Here is a 15,166-nt window from a genome sequence, read left to right on the forward strand (position 1 = left end):
GATTCTGAATGATGCTATGTGCCCTCATAAAGAGACAGTGGAAGCTGAAAGCAAAGGCTTTCCTAAATGTACTAGTATTAATTTATTTGAAATCATGATTTTGGGGTGTAACAAGCAGTAATAACGTGGATATTATTTGTTTAGCAAACTGTACAATTTTTCTTCACAGGAGTCGTACATCAGTAACATTTTTTTATAACAAAATTTTGTCATTTAGTCATAGACCATGGATGTGGTCAGGCATTTCTTCAGCCATATGAATAGAGGTGTCTGAATTAATCCTATGTTTCCCATGTAGTTTGAGACCATGCAATTCTGTGCACTTTGCGTTGTTTATGTTTGAGCCAAAGTCTCAAAGGGCAAGTAATCTGAAAAATTTCAGCATTAGGGTGGGAAGTTCCTCTGTATGATTTTGTGTATGTATCCGTTTACCTGGAGGACTGTATAAACACAAAAAAAATCTGCTAATCTGGGAATGCTATAAATATAATGGGTGTCTTGATTTAAATTTTTATTTTTTTGTGTATATGCTTTGGTTTGTTTTTTTTTTCCCCTTGGATGTCATACTTTGAGTAAGAAATTGGAAAGCAAAAGTATTGACACTTTTCTTTATTTCCCTGCTGCTTGCTTGTACGTAGCTTGCTTATACAATAGCCTTAATGGAAACTACTTGTGCTAGAGTAGTTCTGGTAATGACACTGAATTGGTCTTTGGAAATAGTAATGTTGACCACTAACTCCAGGTTAATATCTGGTACTTTCAGCTGTTCTTTTCCTGCTTTGCTTTGTTTATTTCTTGATTGAACGATTGACTTCATAGTCTATCTTTTGCATTTATTATATTATGAACTTGGGAAACAGCTTGTTAATCCAGTATAGAAAGGCAGAGGTGGTCTGGGTTCTAGGTTTCTTAAGAAACTGGCAGTTTTTAGGTCTCCATAACCTCTGTTGAGGATCTGATAGTATCTGCAAGCATGCAGTTGAGGAAATTTGTATGATAATGTCTCCTAAACAGCACAGCTGATGAAGTGTGCAGTACTGAAATGTTGTGTGAGCAGTACAGCTTTTATTCCTCTTTTTACCTCTTGTTTTCATTGGTATAATGCACTGTGAAATCTAATGTGAAACCTGAGAGCATACCACAAAAGGATAACTAGCTGCAGAAGGAATAAATACAGTCAGATATGTGAAATTCTCCCAAGGGAGAGAAAAGAAGCAGATGCATTCTGATGAATTAGTGAAAATTAGGCTTTTTAAATTTCCCAGCCAGTGCTGGTGGCTGTAGCTGAGCCTTTCAGGCTCTGCTGGCTGCGAACAATGGAGATTAAGATCTTTTTTTCTTCTTTTTTTCCCTTTTTTAAAAATATGATAAACATAAGATGTTCAGGACTTGTGATAATCATGGCCCCTCCTACTGTGCCAGTTGAAACCACTCCCTAGATAACCAAAACATCACTCCCCATGATTCTGAAAGTATTTTACATTTCAATACAAGCTTCTGTGCACTGAACCACATTTTCTTACAGACAGTACATTTGGGGGAAAAAAAAAAAATATCATTTTTTAGGAGACAAATAAGGAGGACTCAAACAGCACGTCATTTTCAGAGCTCAGAAGCACTGTAAAATTGAGCTTGAAGCACTAACCTGCTTTAATTTAAAATATTGGCATATATAATTACTAATTGTTTTAGTGCTGATTTCTGTTTTCCACTTCAGAATCCAATACATATAGCATTTAAATTGCTGTTAAAAATAGTTCAGATTATATATTTATAAATGTAAAGCTTATTAAGGTAGAATTATATCACAGAGTTCAGCTCTGATCTTTGGGTAGCTTGTTGTAGCATTGAGCAAATTTTAGCACAGGACTCATTGTACTTACATGTGTTCAGTTTCTGTATTTTTTTGTTTTCAACTGTGGCTTCTGTCATGGCTTGGATGACTTATATTTCCCACTGGTTTGATGAAGATGATTGGTATGAAGGACAACAACGAGTAAGAATTGTTTAAATTAATATTTTCTCTTTTACTTCCTCTATTTTTTTTTTCTTCTTTAAGCTGCTGTTTGTTATATTACTAGTACCAAAAGTACTATTCCTATAGTGGTACTAAGAAGGGCTTTTTAGTGGTTTTAATGAGGTCTTGAATCATAGATAAGCACATCTAAAATGAGTTTTTTGAAAATTAATGTTACTAGCTGTATAAAAGACATTGGAAGTTGGGTGGCCACCTACTTGCATGTTTTAGGTTGCATAATTTAATAAGTAGTAATTCTTTAATATGTAATGAGATAGAAATCAAACATTTATTTTTATTGTATTAGGAGGAATTAATACACTGCATGGAGTAAACTAAAATAATTATAAGCAGTAATTGAGTAAAAAATATTTGGGAGATATTAAATTCATCTAGGGTCATTTCCAAGTTGTACCTTGGATATCTGTATATTTTTATTAACATTTTTCCAATGAGGAGGAGTTGTTACTATAGCAACATTTGTAGAGGATCTTGGATTTATATTTTTTTTTAACATTTATTAACTGCATGCCTTCGGCAAGCTTGATCTACTGCTGCTTTCATAGATTTATGGTGGGAACTGAATATAAGTCGCTTTTCTTTCACTGTATCAAGCTCCTTTATGTAACCATATATTTCTATAACTTCTATTTCTTGTTTTAGAGTATATTCTCAGCTAACGAATCAGAATGCAGGACATGCTACTGAAACATAAGGGCCAGCAGCTGCTTTATATTATTGTGTATTATTTGGTAATGCCAGTTATATGCTCCCAAGTATTAAAAACTAGCAAATTTTAATACTTTTCCACTGTTCTTATTTTACACGTCACTTGTGATATGAATGTTTCAGATGTGGAGTTATCTTCTAATAGCTGCTCATTGGGGATTCAGGTGTGAGATGTGTCAAGAGGTAACTTTAACTGAAATCAGAAGTGTCTTGGCAATTTGCCAGCAGAAAAGCAATCTTCTGTTGATTGTTGTAGCTCTGGGTCGGAAGATGAGAACAAATACTTATGGAGGATCTTAGATGCTTTATACAGAGATCAGACATGGTTGTATGTATTTCTTTGTATTACATACACTATCTGAAAACTAGATTTCTGGTACCATATGACTAACCACTGCTCTATAGATGATGGGTTTGTTACTACTGCTAATGATGTCTCAGGCTGATTAGGTATGTAGTTCAACATTGCTGGTGATGTATTGTTAGAAATACCAGCATTTCTGCATGCTCTGTTTCAAACCCTAGTAATGCTGTTTAGGTTATTGTGTTCAAGTTGCACAATAAAGGATATTCTAGTTTGACTGTCTTGACTACACTACTTGTACATTTTTAAAATACTCCTTGGTAAGACTTACCCCAAATTATGATTTTTTTAATGTTAAATTTTTGTAAAATACAATCTTAGGCTGTGATTTCAAATCCAATCTTTTTCTAAACTTCAGCAAAAGGTTTACAACTTCTTTCCTTGTGAAGCCAGAGATACTGTGGTTAAATAAATTCTAATAGTAATTTGCCTCTGAGTTTATTGTGGAGGTTTAAAATGGCTGTGAACACTACTACATTACTTGTTTGTTTAAAATGATCTTTTAAATAATAGTGTTCTCTTCCTAGTCAGTGTTTGGATTACTGAATGCACTCATTTTAAACACTTGCTAGGTTATCATAAGTTAGGACATGTCATCTGCAAATCCTGGTTGCAAGATGGTGGAAGAAGGTGGTTTCCACTGTGTTTTGCAGACACACAGAGATTTCTTGGTAGGTTTGAAGACCTTCATGTTTTTAACAAGATAAATTCATTGTCCATTATCTGGTGTTTCAAACTGGTCCCATTGAATAGGGTAATGAATTTGAAACTCTATGGTTCACAGGTTACATTTTCATCTCCAATGGATTTTTCCACAAAGATGGGTAAATATACCTGATGTCTTTAAGGAGGCATCACTTTTATATCACTAAAGAAGATCTTTAATTATTACATTATCATTCACAAACTAACAAAAATGCTGGTACCTGGGCACAATAGTCTAGATGAGATATAACAGTTTTACATGTCAAACATACAGGATGACAGCAAGCTTTCCACATAAGAAAACTCACAAACTTAATTGGAAGATAGTGACAATAGAATGAAGAGAAGCAGAGGATGCTAACACCTTACTACGTATAGCTGTTCAGAAGCTAGGGGTTTGTATACACAGAAGCATATTGATTAACATAAAGCTACTATAAATTCACTTTTGTGTGCATGCCATATTGCATATGTACTCATTTGGACAGGTCATACACCATATGGACCACAATTGCTAACAATATAAGCATATGTTATTGGTTGTGCTTGACGGTTATAAATTTATGAATATTTATAACATGCAAGCACACCTCTTGATAATTAAAGGATGCTAAGTGATGGATTTAAAGAGCTATTATTATTCTGTAAATATCATTGTAGTACAATCAGGAAATACAACGGGCAATGAAATGCACTCTGCAGCTGAAGCAGAGAAAAAGGAGTTAGGTTAAAATTAAAATGGTGCCTATTAAAGAGCTGCAGTTGCCAGGCTACTGACACTGCCGCTTTGTGTGTGTGGTGCGACACAATGCTCAGTCTTTTCTCCTGCATCCTTTAGTAACTGCATTATTCTGTGAACATCAAGGTTTAGTTCCTTCATCTGTCAAGTAAAGTGATTTATTTCATTCTACAACCAGAGCAAGATTTTGCATTTTGGGGATCAGCAAGGTATTGGAATGAATATGGAAATTCTTAAGTGGTGTGCAAAAAATGATACCTATGCTAAGGTAGGGATTATTAGGCATTTATCTTTAAGTTATTGGTATATAGCCATGTCTACGTATCTAATCCATTCAGTTGTTATTTTTAAATAATATTAACTCTATGGTATACAAAATTTCAGTTTTATGTGGTGGGTTTTTTTCCTACATTTAGCAACAAAGGAGGACTTAGAATGTTGCTGCTCATGCCAATTGAAAAGAAAGGTTTTTGTTGTCCTCCCTCTTCCCTTCATCTCCTTGGAAACTGTGGGCATCCTTTGATAGCTTTCCCAGTGTGGTATAGGTTTTTTACATGCATATTTTTTTTCAGTGTATACTTAAGAGTCCAATATTATTATTTGTACATTCCTTATTTTTAAATAAAATGTTTTTTTCAACAAAGTATGAAAAATCTCCATTGTATAAAAATGCAACGTGTGAAATCATACATATATATATTTATTCAATTATACTGCATTTCTAGCTTTTCTGCCATTTTACTTAGGCTGTTCTGATGAATGCTGCTTTCTCCCTTGTACTCTAAGAATGTTCAACAGAAATCTGTGTCTGAAAAGATCTGCAGGAAACTGCTTTAATGCATGATACTTACAACAGAATAACAGTATGCCATACAATTGTAACTTCTTCTAGATACTATTGTACTGAATTTCAATGCAAATGTTTCTTAATTACAGTATTTTTTGTAAAACAGTACATATTACAAGGAGTAGGAGATATTAAGAAGTTTGAAACAGCAAATATTAGTAAATAAAGTGCAAATTTCTTTCTGTAATACAGCTCAGAATATTTTACATATGTAATTTTTTTACATATACTTAAATAGGAAAAATCCATATGAAGAATTAAAGTTTAATAATGCTTCTTAACCACGACAATTATTTACTCTGAATTAATGATATATCACAAAGCAGCATTTTTCATCTAAATGTTGATCTGATTTAGGAGATGTTTTCATTTGAGTATCAGACTTCAAGAAAAATAGTACATTATCAAAAAATGATTGTTTTAAATTAAACTTGTGAATGAGGCTTCTGTTGGTGAATTTCTTCAAAAAACATTAAAGTTACCTTTTATCTTTAATGTAAATGTAGAACAAAGAAGACAAACGTGTTCTATTTCAAATACAGTACATAATATGACATATCGAGTAATGCTTACAGAAATATGTATAGAAGTAGGCTGAAATAATTTTATAGCCATTTGGTGACAGTGATTTTTGGTCATGATTAATCTAGCCTGAATTCTGATCAGTGACATATGCATTTGGAAACCATTAAAATACTCTAAACTATGCAGGTGTCCTGATGACATAAAAGCTTTTTCATTGTTAATTGGCTGCATGGAAAACATGGAAATAGTAGTGCTAGTAGTGGAACTGTCTCCAAATCCAAAGAGCTGGTCTGTTCTGTGTGATCATGGTAATTCTAAAACCAGCGTAGAGGACCTTTTTCTTTTTGTTCTAGATTTCAGCACTTAGGCTTGGAATCCTCCTTGTTCTCAGCCACTTAGAGTAGTATTTTCCTATAGACTAGATTTCATGTAGTCAGGAGTAACTTCTCTCTCTCATATCAAGGCAGAAAGGAAGATCTACTGGATAAATTAAGAGGATTTTTTTTAAAATACAGATTACTGCAGAATCCTACAAGACAAATCTGTTGTTACTCTGAAAGAAACATTTCTGCAATTCTGTTTTAGCATCTGTAAGAGATCTTAATTTTACCTATAACGAAACCACAAGTTGAACAAGAATTAAGATAATATTTTCTTACAGATTAAACTTCATCAAATCAGGAACCTCTTAGCTCCCATATGAGGAGGCAAAAAAGAACATTTGTGGAAAATGAGACAAATCTGTTATTACTATGAAATAAATATTTGTGCACTCTTAGTGTCTAAAGAGATGTTAACTTTTGGTCAATTTTACATGTGGTAAACCTATGATAATCCAATATTAGACATCTAATTCTCTTCTACTTCACCATGGCTTTTTTTTAATGTTCCTTATTAGTTTGCTGACACACCTAGTGTTTTAACCATCATTATCCCTGGAATCAAGAGTGGAAACTGAGAGTTCTGGTTCCAGGTGTTGTTCTACATTTTAGTAAATTGTTATGTAATCAACTGGCTGACTTTAATTTCAGAAAAAGTTGTTGTTAATGGTGCCAGGTGTTTTTTTTTCATTGTGACTGGAAAAAGTCTGTCTTGCAGTTCTGAATGCCCCAAATCCAAATATTTCTGAATAGATGTGATTGATACTTCACTTGCAAAGAAGGGACCTGTGGAATTTGTAATTTGACTAAACAGTAAATGAACACTAAATGGCAAAATCGGAAATTTGGAGTCTATTTTTTGTCACTTTGTAGTTATGGTGATGATTCTTTAAATAATAAGATAAATTCCTTTCTATGGGACTCATGTCATTTATGATGTGAGACGAATTGCAAATGAGCTGCAAGGTGATACAATTTATAGAACTGTTCTGTCTAGAATCTCTGATTTATTTGCTGCAGAAGTCAGAAGAATTAATATTGTTGGCAGAGACAGAAAGAAAGTCTAATAGCCAAAGCAGAGCTGTATCTTGTAACTTTTTTTCCTGTATATTTCTGTTCTGTTGTGCAGTCTTCTTTACAAAAATTTTCAAAGGTTAAGCATGGGTGTTTAACTTTCTTCAGGCATTTAGAACTCAGTCAGAACCTTTAAGCACTATAACTACAGTCAGTGATTTCTTTGAGATGATCAGTCAAATTCAATTTTAGCCTGATCTTCTGCTAAAGAAGCACCCAAAAGAAGTGTCTCATTCCGTGCCTCCCCCCCCCCCCCCCACCCCACACCCCCCCTTCCAAAGTGAAAGAGACAGAGACTTATCTTATGGAGGTTGCTTCTTATATTTATTCATTACTATTTATCTGCCAAGTAGATACCCCAAGCACATAAGAAAAATGGAAGATAAAATTTATCATTCAACTTCATTTTCATCCTTTATATATATGTATTAAGATGAAATTTTGTTAACATTTATATAAGCTTTTTGTCAATACTGACTGATAGCTTCCCTTGGGTACTATAGGTCACTATTACCATACCTGTACAATTTTTTTTCTATATGCACCTTAATGCTATTGTAATTAAGAAAAATATTTCTTCCTCTGTACAGTTGATGTCAAGTAGGTGAAGAGTGATCTGCAGACAACACTATCTTTCTTAAAGCTGTTACACAGCAATGCATTGCGTAAACAACCCTTGCACTTAATCAACAGTTGCTCCCTCAAAATACTTGATTACATTTTGAAGTCTCCTTTTTTCTTAATTCCCTTTCCTTTGTGGGCCTTGAAAATGTACCTAACACTTGGTAAATTGAACGTAACTTTCCTTGTCTTTAAAGGTTATAGTCTCAGCTCCTTAACCTAGAGATCCCATCTTCCACACTCTATGTAGTGTTTTCCCACATAATGTCCCTCAGTCCATTAATCTATCTATAGTATAAATGTGTCCACAAATGAGACATTTTATAACATAGTTGGAGGAGTAAATTTTTGTGTCTGGACCTTACCTTAGCCCATGCTGAAGCACTCAGTGGTATGGTGAAACTCAGCAGGATTGTCCTTCACCAATCTGCCCATGAAGATTCTTTGCTGTAGGAGCTCTCACTGACACAACTACAATTGTTTTCCTGTATTAGGATTCTGCTGCTAGCCCAGCTGAAGTCATACATATTAAAATGTTTTGGCTGTGGGCTATCTAAATATCCTGTGTTTGGGTAGTACTTTCACTCATGCTCAAACAGCCTTGTTTGGATTGATTTAACTTCTGTGCAGAAGTGGTGGGTCCTTTTTGCAGCTATTTGAACCTTGTTCTGCTGTTTGGATCACCACATCATTGCAGGCTGTCATCTACCTACCCATCCTTGTCAACCTCAGTTGCAGATGTTTGGCTGCTGGAGGCTTCTAAAGCCACAATTATTTCTGCAGGTTGATGGAGTGGGCATTGCATCAGTTGACAGTTGACTTGAACCTGAGACGTTTGTATCACATGAAGACTGGTTTCTAAGTGAATTCAGAGATTCTGTAAAAACCGATGGCCTTCCCTACTTGTCTGCTGTAAATAAATGCAACAAGTCTCATTTTGAATGTTTTCTTAAATCACAGAACGGTTGAGGTTGGAAGGCACCTCTGGAGGTCATCTAGTACAACCCACCCAGGAGTTAAGTTTGAACAATATCTTTGCAAATGTATGCACTCTTGGTCGTAGTAGAGTATGTAAACTGGTCAGAAAAATGGCCAGGCTCATGTGCTCTAAGTAACATTTTGACATTATTATGAATCAAATGTGGGCCAGGTCTGGCCTAGCAAAGCATTTCTTGTGTTCTCATGTTAAAGTCAGTTGTTGCCTCATTCAGAGCAGAGCTGGTAGTTTTGAGACTTGTTTTGGACAGTAAAGGCATAGCCTGCTATACACTAATACAGAATGTTAGACTAAGCTTTGCTTTTTGCTTACCACAGTTTACTTCAACTTTTTTTTGTTAAACAGTAATTATTAAGAAAATTTAGAAAGCTTCTCCAAAAAGGATGATGATAGTAAGTAATGCATAGCTTTTCTATGCAAGTGGTTTGAAGGCCTTTTTAGACATGTTGTTTAACTTAAACCAAAAGTATTAGCATATGGTTTATTTTTTCCAGCTGTCTTTGTGGGGGATGAAGGGAAGAAGAGAGCAGAGAGGGTATTACACTGTAATATAGAAAGTGTTGAACCAGACTGCAGAAGAAAACGAAAGTGATGAAGAACAGCTTCAGCTAGTACAAATCAATAACTAAAGTTTTCATGTGCTGTCTCCCAACTTTTTTTTCTCCCAAATGGATTCCTGTGAATGGTATTAAAATCCCTTTCTTGTGTAGCACTGAAGCCTCTGAGCATCTGCTTGGCTTTATTTTGGATACATTCTTCTGTACCTCATAAACACAAGATGTTGCTGTTAAAACATAAAGGCTAGCTATATTTTTAAGGTACATATGTATATGTTATTTATGGGAACAAAATGTGTAATTCTGTTCTTTAACATTCTGTTGTCTTGTTGTAGTCTAATGCATTTCTGTTTTAAAGGCAAAAATGTCACAGGTTAAACAAGTGGGACTTTTAGCTGCTGGATGTCAGCCATGGAACAAGGATGTATGTGCTGCTAGTGGGGACAGATTTGCCTACTGTGCTACCCTTGCTATTTATATTTATCAGGTAAGATTATTTTTATTTAACAGACTTGTTACACTTTTACATTGTTGTCTATCTCACTTTGAACCCTTTCAGTAAATGTTTCTACAATGTTTTTTGAAGTATGATTGCTGCTGAGAAGATGTCTATGTAAAGCTCAATCTTTCATTCAAGATACCCCTTCCAAATTATTTTTTTGTCCTTGTTACAGCTAGTGCAAAAGATTGAGGTAAACTTCAAATATGAAGTTGTATGTGTCAAGAATTACTCTTAAACGACAGGCTTTCAATCCAGCAAACACTTGAGCTGAATGAAGTGCAGTGATAGAAGAGCGGGTTCTGAAAGAGAAATGAAGCAATTCCACAGTTTCATTTGAAACTGTAGTGTAAAAGTAGTCTTATGAAGTAGTTTAATCCACTGTGCAAAGTTGTGGATTCAGTGGCCCGCCTGTCTTTGATTTGGAACAAGTTACTACTTTCTTAATTTCTGAACTGCTCAGCACCATGGTTTTCTGAAGTTTGCAGTTACTATACATTAACACCTAACAAAAAAAAAAATAATGCTGTGACATGTAGAATTTTCAGACTGAGAAATATGTCAGGAAATTAAGGATGTGCTTATTTTAACTTCGTGAGTTATACTGCTAGTAGGATTAAAATAAAGAAAATTTACTTTGTCAAGTTTGGACATTATTTATTTTTTTAATTGTACTAAGTGATTTAAGAAATGAGAAGGATTTCAAATTCATTTTCATATTCCATCCTGTTTAACCCTTTGCAGATTACTAAATGATTGTTACCATGCCTATAAATAAAGTATTTTAGGATTGTGTTTGAGTGCAGTTATTGATGGAATATAATAGGTTATAAGTGACAAGAGGGTAGACTATGTTAATACTGGTTGGGTTAATTGAATATTTGTCAACTCTTCTGTCCAAGTCAAATGCATGAGAATTTAATTTATTTGAGATGTCAGTTACTGACGATTGTTCAATCCACTGTAAATTCATCTGTAAGCCTAGTATTGTTATATGAACTATTCTCCAACCCAACAGTATTTAAAGTGAGTTTACAAAATACTTATTTCTAAAATGAATTTTACTTTTTGTTTAGCTGGATCACCGATACAATGAATTCAAGCTCCGGGCAATTATGTCTGAGCATAAGAAGACAATCACAGCCATATCTTGGTGTCCCCACAATCCTGACATGTTTGCAAGTGCCAGTGCAGATAGTTTAGTGATTATTTGGAATGTGACTGAACAGAAAGTTGTGGCCAAACTGGACAATACAAAAGGTATTTCAGATGTGGAGATATATTTGATCCATACAGCTTTTTCATCCACAGGTATCAGAAATACTTGATAGAGAGTAATCTCTAAGCAGTTGGTAGGCCAGAGGTTTAATAATTGCATAACACAATATTCTTGTCAGATTTGTTGCAGTTCTTATTAGAAAATAATGGTAGTGTGTTTGAGTAAATTGCTCTGAACCATCTAGTAGTTGGTAAAGAAAGACATTATTCTTTTTTCTAAAGTACTTGACCAATTCAAGAATTTACTTTGCCATTGACTTCTTGTTGAGCAGGAAAAAAATTTTCATTTTTTCTATCGCTGTATAAAAGGATAAATAATTAAGTTTTAAACCTTGTATGTTTTCATAACTTTACGAAAATGAAAGCAAATAAAATGTAGCCTTTGACAGATAATTTCAAATTATCAGTGAATTTGAAAAACAGTTTTTGTTTAAATACCCTAATGCTTTTCTACCTGCATCTTTTCTCAGGACTTGAAACTGCACATTTGGAGATTATAAGAGAAGTCTAGGAGCTTAAAAGTCTTGTCTGTCACTTTTCCCTCCCCAGTTCTGATTCATTCCCTTCAGTGAAAACCAGTACCTGTATTTCTGTTCTTGCAGTCTATCTCTGTCAGGTGTCCTTAACTCCTACATTTGCATTCTTGGAAAAGAGGTGTAACCCAAGAACAGTCAGTATTTCAGGATCTTCTAGAACATTTCGGGATGCCCTGCTCTGCTCTTTCCAGAGCACATAGGATACCTCTGAAAATCTCATCTATCTAGTATATCCTGCAAAAGGAATAAGTAGGAAAAAACCCACACTGATTTGATCTGTTCTAAAAGGAATATTGTATCAGTTTATGTATTAATATAAAAACTGATACTTATTTTTCAATACATTGCTTGTTTAAAAAACTACTTCAGCCAATGACTATGTGTGAAAGAAGTGTTACTGTTATTTTAAACTTTTTAAAAGCTAATTTACTTTTAGGATAATATGTTTAAACCTCGTATTAATGCTGCCTTTACTCTCCTTGACGCTGCCGTATTTAAGTGTCTAAATATAAATAGTTTTGAATTTTCAGCTTGAGGAGTTGGTCTTACCATAATTTATTCTTTCAGACACACATTATTAAATTATGAGGATAATGAGGGTTGGAGACATTAAGGTCAAAAGCCTTAAACTGGAATGGCTACAATTAGGTATTAGGCAACTGAATTAAAACTGTCATATATCCAGAGAGAAGCTGTCAAGAGTTCCCTTTGATTACAGAGCTACCTTTCCAATTTTATCACAAATATCTGCCTCTGTTGTATTTATCTCTGAATTAAATTTCATTGTGTTTTGCAAAAATAGACATTTTAAAGTTTTCAGTATTTTACCAGCTTAGTAGCAAATAGCTTACAGTAAAACAATAGTGAATGGAATCGTGAATGAATGAAAATATTGTTTACAGCATCAGGTTTATCCTCTTTCATATGCGTGATTGTCTTTGGCACTAATGAATTATAGGTATCATAAAATACAGCCCATCGAAGTAATATCAAAATAATTTGGGAAATAATTCTACTTCCTGCCTATGGATATGTATAGTTTACTTTTACGCCACAAGATTTTCATGCAGTTATCTAAATCTCAGTCTAATAATTTTTATGTAGAATAATTATTTCTACAGCTTTTCAAGACAATTCCTGATGCTGGGTCAAGTAGTGATACACTGAACTTCCTATCTCGGTTCTTATAAGGTTTACCTGTATGTTTCAGGAATTCCTGCGTCACTTAGCTGGTGCTGGAATGCAGGTGATGCAGTTGCATTTGTGTCCCACAGAGGTCCGTTGTACATTTGGACTATCTCAGGACCTGACAGCGGGGTAACTGTACATAGAGAAGCACATAGTTTCTTGTCAGATATCAGTCTGTTTAGATGGCATCCAAAGAAAAAAGGAAAAGTAGTGTTCGGACATACTGATGGAAGCCTATCTATTTTTCAGCCAGGTAAAAACTGATATGGTAAAATATTTATATATGTGTCTCTTGTCTCTTCATACGCGTGTAATTCTGCACTTTTTTCGTTTAGGTTTTATAATGTATGTACATATATAAAACTTGTTCTTAGTTCATAGTATTCCTACTCCTTCCATATCGCAAAAATATTTTCTTAGATAAAGAGTGCAGAGCGTTTTCGTTGTATCTTTGCCCTTTTGTGACTAAGATAACATTGCAGTTTCTGACAAGTACAATAAACTGTTTTTTTTAGGGAATGGTAATGGCCCTGATCTTCTACTGAACTGTATTTCCCAGCAAGTTTGTTCTGAACAGACTGACTTGAATATTTGGCTTAGTCTTTTAATTTGCTTGCATTTATTCTAGAGTCCTCTGCTTCATATTCCAGAGTCTTATGCACTTTTGTAGGTAGAATCTCATGGCTTCATATTATCTTCATGATTCTGTACTGTCAAAGACTATATGGGAAACAAAAAGATAAACTCTTTTTGTTTGAAATCCACCAAGAACATTTTTGCATACTTTATAAATAGTCCCGTACTCTGCTAATGAAGGTGTCTTGTTGATAAGCTCACTTGAAGCTAAAATTTAGCCCCCTTTCATAAATAGTTTTCTACAAAGACAGATATCTGTATTAGGTGGGCTATTTCAAATTTTTTCTGGCTACTTCTTTTTCCTCCAGTAAAAAACAATTTTCAACTTTGTGAGAGAAATTGTTCTTTAAATAATGCATTAATTTTACATAGTATTATGCTCCAACAGCTATCCAAAATTTATTCTCCTTCTGTTCACTTTACTAAGTAGTCATTCAGGATGTCACAGAGAATAGATTCCCTTGCTTCTGTAGTGCTGGCTGAATTAGTATTGGCATTGGGAAAATAAATTCTATTTTAATATGATAACCTCTAAATATGTATCAAACTGAGACTTTTCATGAAGCTTGTTTAGAATGATTTGAATATGAAAATAGAAATAATAGGAAAATAACTTAAAATATCAAAATTGCATTCTGCAAATGCAAACATAACATTGGCTAAAAAAGCTAGCAGCAGCGGCAGTTTTGTATATACCACAACTCAAGTTGCTGTAAAAATTTTTTATTGAAAATTATCCATTACTGCTGGGGAAAAACCTAATTGCATCAGCTTGAAGTAAAGTTTAGATTATTACAGAAGTTTTGCCTGTCTCTATATTTAGGATAGTTTTCATTATTATTGTAATATTATACATATTCATTAAGATAATTTTAAAATAAAAACAAATTAAACATAAAATTTGTTTTCTGTTCTTAACATATACAAGATTCTTGGTTTCCAACAGAGAAAAATGAAGGTGAAAGTTTATACATAGTTGGGTGAAAATTTTTGTCAGGACTCTTTCACTGAAAATCCTGTATCTAAGTAGTGCAGTTTACTTCTACCTAACAAATTCTTTAGAATTGAAAAGAAAATGTTGCACTTTGGCTTTTAAAATGAACTTTTCAGGTTTTTGTTTTAAACTCTTTAGAATTTCACTTTCTCAAAATTATTCAAGAGAAGTAGTACACTTTCTGTTGGATCATATTACATGTTTTCTAAACCTGAACACACTTTTAATGAAATGGATGTAAAAAACTTTTTATTCAAATAGGATTTTTATTTGATTTTACATAACAAAAAAATTACTGATCTGCAGAGGTCTACTTACAAATTAATTGTCAGAACTAGGTAGCAAATTTTACTCTGTGGGATAAATTAGTACAACAAATTCAGATGCATTCAAGAACAATTGTGAATTGAAATACCATAGAACTGCCATTCAAAGCCCAGACTTCCATGCAATAAGGAATTTAAATATTTTAATTCAAAG

The 15,166-nt window shown here is 33.8% G+C and overlaps 1 protein-coding gene across 6 annotated transcripts in view; it reads left to right on the forward strand.

Moving 5' to 3' along the window:
• The first annotated feature begins 1,880 nt into the window (after positions 1-1,880).
• WDR17 (WD repeat domain 17) overlaps positions 1,881-15,166 on the forward strand; it is a 232,584-nt gene continuing 219,298 nt past the window's right edge. For 2 of the 6 annotated variants that reach the window (XR_007505745.1, XM_049797936.1), the window contains exons 1-4: positions 3,534-3,781; positions 9,914-10,042; positions 11,131-11,314; positions 13,079-13,309. Coding sequence is in view for 4 of the 6 variants with exons in the window: in XM_049797936.1 (XP_049653893.1) it covers positions 3,701-3,781; positions 9,914-10,042; positions 11,131-11,314; positions 13,079-13,309 (625 nt within the window). In the remaining 2 variants the exon portion in view is untranslated. Of the gene's footprint in view, positions 1,997-3,530; positions 3,782-9,913; positions 10,043-11,130; positions 11,315-13,078; positions 13,310-15,166 lie in introns of those variants that run through there. The other 4 variants (XM_049797939.1, XR_007505746.1, XM_049797937.1 and 1 more) reach the window with 4 other exon arrangements.

Source organism: Accipiter gentilis, chromosome 3 (assembly GCF_929443795.1).
Source record: "Accipiter gentilis chromosome 3, bAccGen1.1, whole genome shotgun sequence".
NCBI lineage: Eukaryota > Metazoa > Chordata > Aves > Accipitriformes > Accipitridae > Astur > Astur gentilis.